The sequence below is a fragment of the Austrofundulus limnaeus genome, unplaced genomic scaffold (genome assembly GCF_001266775.1).
Source record: "Austrofundulus limnaeus strain Quisiro unplaced genomic scaffold, Austrofundulus_limnaeus-1.0 Scaffold569, whole genome shotgun sequence".
NCBI classification, from domain to species: domain Eukaryota; kingdom Metazoa; phylum Chordata; class Actinopteri; order Cyprinodontiformes; family Rivulidae; genus Austrofundulus; species Austrofundulus limnaeus.
The window spans coordinates 266604-271016 of NW_013952971.1; the positions used below are offsets into that span (position 1 = coordinate 266604).

Sequence of the window (4413 nt, forward strand, 5' to 3'; positions counted from 1 at the left end):
CCACCATAGACTTTGTATGTAAACCTGCTGCTCCTGACGCTGAAATCATGTTTGGTGTGAACGTACCATAAAGCATCGAACTGAATCGAATCGTGAATTTTCTGTATCGTTGCACCCCTACAGTTTAAATCAAACTATCACCACTTCAATCAACAGTTATCAAATCATCCACCTTCAACTTCTCTACAATATTGAAGTATTTTACAGGTGATGTGCTGAACCAACAAGGGGGAGCAGAACTGTGAGGTCAGACTCTGACCCACTTCTACAGACTGAACTTCTCTTCTGCGTAGCTGCAGCTCAGACAGACGGGATGGAGAGCCTCTCTGTACGCTGATTCACAACAGACTCTCGGATTCRGGTACGGACTTCGACTGAGCCATTCTGACCGTGCTTGTTAAGCGATGCGTGAGATAAATACATCACTTACTGGGTATTCTGATCTGGTGGTGGTTGAGGACAGTCAAAGCCTCAACAGCTTCAGTTTTACTGTCAAACTCCAGAAGACCTGACAGAGTCTTTGAGCTGGCTGCATGGAGACAAGGACAGCAGTGAGGAAGAGGAAGAARAGTTTTTACCTCTGCTGAGCAACCTGCAACTTACGTTTGGCATCAAACACTTTGAACTTGGTGAAGGGAGGAACATTGTGTTCAGAGCACAACTGATGGGAAAGAGGACAGAAATCAAATGATGGTTTCATTTTTTATGTAAACACAAGAAAGGGATTTTAAATMCAGTTTTAAGGATTAAGTATTGGTTATGACAGTGCAGAGGATGACAGGTCACCCAGGTGTGGCCTCACCTTGAGCAGCTGCTGCTGGCTGAGGGTGGGGGGCGCATTGTAGAAGTGCAGCACAGCAGCTGGAGGCTGGATGATGTTCCTGTTGCTGTGAGTGCTGCTGAAGCGGTTGTTTCTGGTCAGACTGAAGTCCTGATAGCTGCTGCTGCCGTCAGCCAGCTCAAACACCTGACTGGGAATCACTGCCTGCTGTTTGGAAACACTGGGAGAGACAAAAACACAACAGTTGTACAAGTTGAACAGTTTATTTGTCAGAGAAGAGACAGCTACATGAGATCATGAACTGGTACTGGTCATTTAGGGGTGGCTGGAGGTAGAGGCAGTAATCAGTTTACCATTCAATGTTCTAACGTTAGAATAAAAAAATGTAAACTTCAGGTGAAGATAATCCTTGGATATTATGGGTTTAGGTTATGGAAAATGGAACGAAATAGCCTCTAGAGTCGTGTGCTGTCATGGTCTTCCTGTTTTGTTCTGTAATTCTGTCAAAGTTTGTGAGTTTTTGGAATCAGGACMTAAGAATGCAGACTCTCACAGAGAACTCAGGGATAAAGGAAAATAATTTGAAGTGGCAGCAAAATACTAAATAAAAAACATCAGACGAGAATGCGATGAAGTCAGCAGTTTAAATGTGCTAGGAGTGAAGAGGTAAGTGGCTGCAGCTGAGACTAATGGGAATGAGAAACAAGTGAGATGAGGAGCATGACTGAGAAAAACACTGAGTGGAAACACTGGGGAATTAACTGAAAACAAGAAAAACACACAAACAAACATAACAACAAAATGAACTAGAATAGTTCCTGGATAAACTATGAAAGGGCTTGCCACATGCCGTCCAATTTAAATAAATATTTGAATTGACTGTTTGTTGGAGATCACTGTGATTTATTACCATCCCAAATTTGAGCCAAATATGGCTCAAATGAAATGGCTCTATAATGATCTGTGTCTTGTGCTCTGTCTCCATCTTGTGTTCTGTGTTTTTATCATCCTTTCCTCAGACAGCTCTTASTCTCCAGTCAGTCAGACTCACCTGTCAGCTGTTTGTATGTTTGAAATGCCAGGCTGCAAAACAAATTTCCTCCTTGAGAGCCAATAAAGGAACTGAACAATTCTGGATGCTCTTGCAGACAAAGTGTGGAGATGTGTTCTTTAAGAACCTCTCAGAGAGACATTGTAGAATGGTGTCTTATCAAACACTGCCAGAGATACATAGTGAGAAAATATCCTCTGGACCTTCTTGAAGAAACATGGTGGACAGGCAACCGACCAGATCCTCTCAGTAGCATACAAAATCTATACTCCCAGGTCGAGGTAAAGCCCACCACACCAGGAAGGGCAACACTTTGCTCTGGGGTAGAGAGGAGCAGACAGCCAAACCACCACAGTAGCAGGGCTGCTCATCAGCCTGGACGAGGGCCAGGCAACACTTGAATGACACTTGCCCAAATGCCAACCCCAACTCCATCCAGAAAAGTGGTCAGAAAAACCCATGATTCAAACGAGCCAGCCAATCCGAGCAGCTCAATGTTAAACCAGTTGCAACACCCCCAGTGAGCCCCAGTCTCAACTCCATGGACCTCCCACTCCCCACAAGCCCCTACATGAATTCCCCATAAGGCCACTCTCAGCCAAACATTGGACACATGTCCCCAAACGCAGACACCACAAATCTCCCATCCACAAGTGGGTACCCCCACAGGAGAGCTTTGCCCACAAAAAGCAGATGAGAACACACCCGCACAGCATGAGCTAAGCACATAGCCCCTGCCCACAAACACAACAGCCCAGAGAAGACTGAACCACACAACCACACTGCATGAAACATTGACCCTCTCAGTGAATGAAGAATAAGAATGGGAATTGATCATTTCTGGGGCTGGAGAATGAGATGAAGCGTTGACTGTCTTGGGATACGCAGAGCTTGCAAACACTTTCTGGAGAGACAAAGTTAAGCAGATATCCCAAGAGGTTTCCAGCAAACTGGCCAACCACGGTTACGTTAACACTTATAAACAGAATCGTAACAAAATAAATAAATAAATAAACAAATAAATAAATAAATAAATAAATAAAAAGTAGTCCGTTTTTTGTGCCTATGCGCCTAACAGCAGTTCAAATTACCCACCCTTTTTGGAGTCCTTGGAAGGGGTGCTGGAGAGCGCTCCTAACGGGGACTCCCTCTTTCTGCTGGGGGACTTCAACGCTCACATGGACAATGACAGTGAGACCTGGAGAGGCGTGGTTGGGAGGAACGCCCCCCCTCCCCGATCTGAACAAGAGCGGTGTTTTTTTGTTGGACTTCTGTGCTCGTCACGGATTGTCCATCACGAACACCATGTTCAGGCATAAGGGTGTCCATATGTGCACTTGGCACCAGGACACCCTAGGCCGCAGTTCGATGATCGACTTTGTCATTTCATCTGATCTGCGGCCACATGTTTTGGACACTCAAGTGAAGAGAGGGGCAGAGCTGTCGACTGACCACTACCTGGTGGTGAGTTGGCTCCATTGGTGAGGGACGATGCCGGTCAGGCCTGGCAGACCCAAACATATAGTGAGGGTCTGCTGGGAACGTCTGTCAGAGTCTCCCATCAGACAGAGTTTCAACTCACACCTCTGGGAGAACTTTGAACACGTTCTGGGGGAGGTGGGAGACATCGAGTCCAAGTGGGCCATGTTCCATACCTCCATTGTCGAGGTGGCTTACCCGAGCTGTGGCCRTAAGGTTTTCGGTGCCTGTCGTGGCAACAATCCCGGAACACGCTGGTGGACACTGGTGGTGAGGGATGCTGTCAGGCTGAAGAAGGAGTCCTATTGGGTCTTTTTGGCCTGTGGGACTCTGGAAGCAGTCGATAGGTATCGGCTGTCCAAGCGGATTGTGGCTCGGGTGGTCGCTGAGGCAAAAACTCAGGCGTGGGAGGACTTCGGTGAGGCCATGGAAAAAGACTTCCATACGGTTTTGAGGTGATTCTGGTCCACAATCCGGCTTCTCGGGGTGGGGGGGAGTGGTTCGCCACCAACACTATTTATGGTGGGGATGGTACGTTGCTGACCTCAACTTGGGACGTTGTGGGTCGGTCGGCGGAATACTTCGAAGACCTCCTCAATCCTACTGACACGTCTTTCCATAAGGAAGCASAGCCTGAGAACCCTGGGTCGGACTCTCCAATCTCTGGTGCCGAGGTCACCGAGGTGGTTAAAAAGCTCCTCTGTGGCTGGGCGCCGGGGATGGACGAGATTCACCCGGAGTTCCTTAAGGCTATGGATGTTGTGGGGTTGCGTTGGTTGATGCAACTCTACAATATCGCGTGGACATCAGGGGGCAGTTCCCCTGGATTGGCTGACCGGGGTGGTGGTCCCCCTATTTAAAAAGGGGGACCACAGAGTGTGTTCCAACTATAGGGGGATCACACTTCTGGGCTTCCCTGGTAAAGTCTATACAGGAGTCCTGGAGTTGAGGGTCCGTCGGATAGTCGAATCTCAGATTCAGGAAGAGCCCTGGGCCGGTGTGTGCCCTGGTGTCTGGCTCTGGGCTGGGGGCCTCTGGTGCGCTGGTGGTCTGCGGTTCTCATGGGCTGGGGGGTAGGGTAGGCTGGGGGCGTGACATGGAG

At 48.2% G+C, this 4413-nt stretch overlaps 1 protein-coding gene across 1 annotated transcript in view; it reads right to left on the minus strand.

The window, feature by feature from the left end:
* LOC106530872 (heterogeneous nuclear ribonucleoprotein L-like) overlaps positions 1-4413 on the minus strand; it is a gene marked incomplete at its 5' end in the record, with an annotated part of 32825 nt that overhangs the window by 1925 nt on the left and 26487 nt on the right. The window contains 3 exon segments of the mRNA XM_014026582.1: positions 431-529; positions 604-661; positions 803-1001. Coding sequence (XP_013882036.1) covers positions 431-529; positions 604-661; positions 803-1001 — 356 coding nt within the window.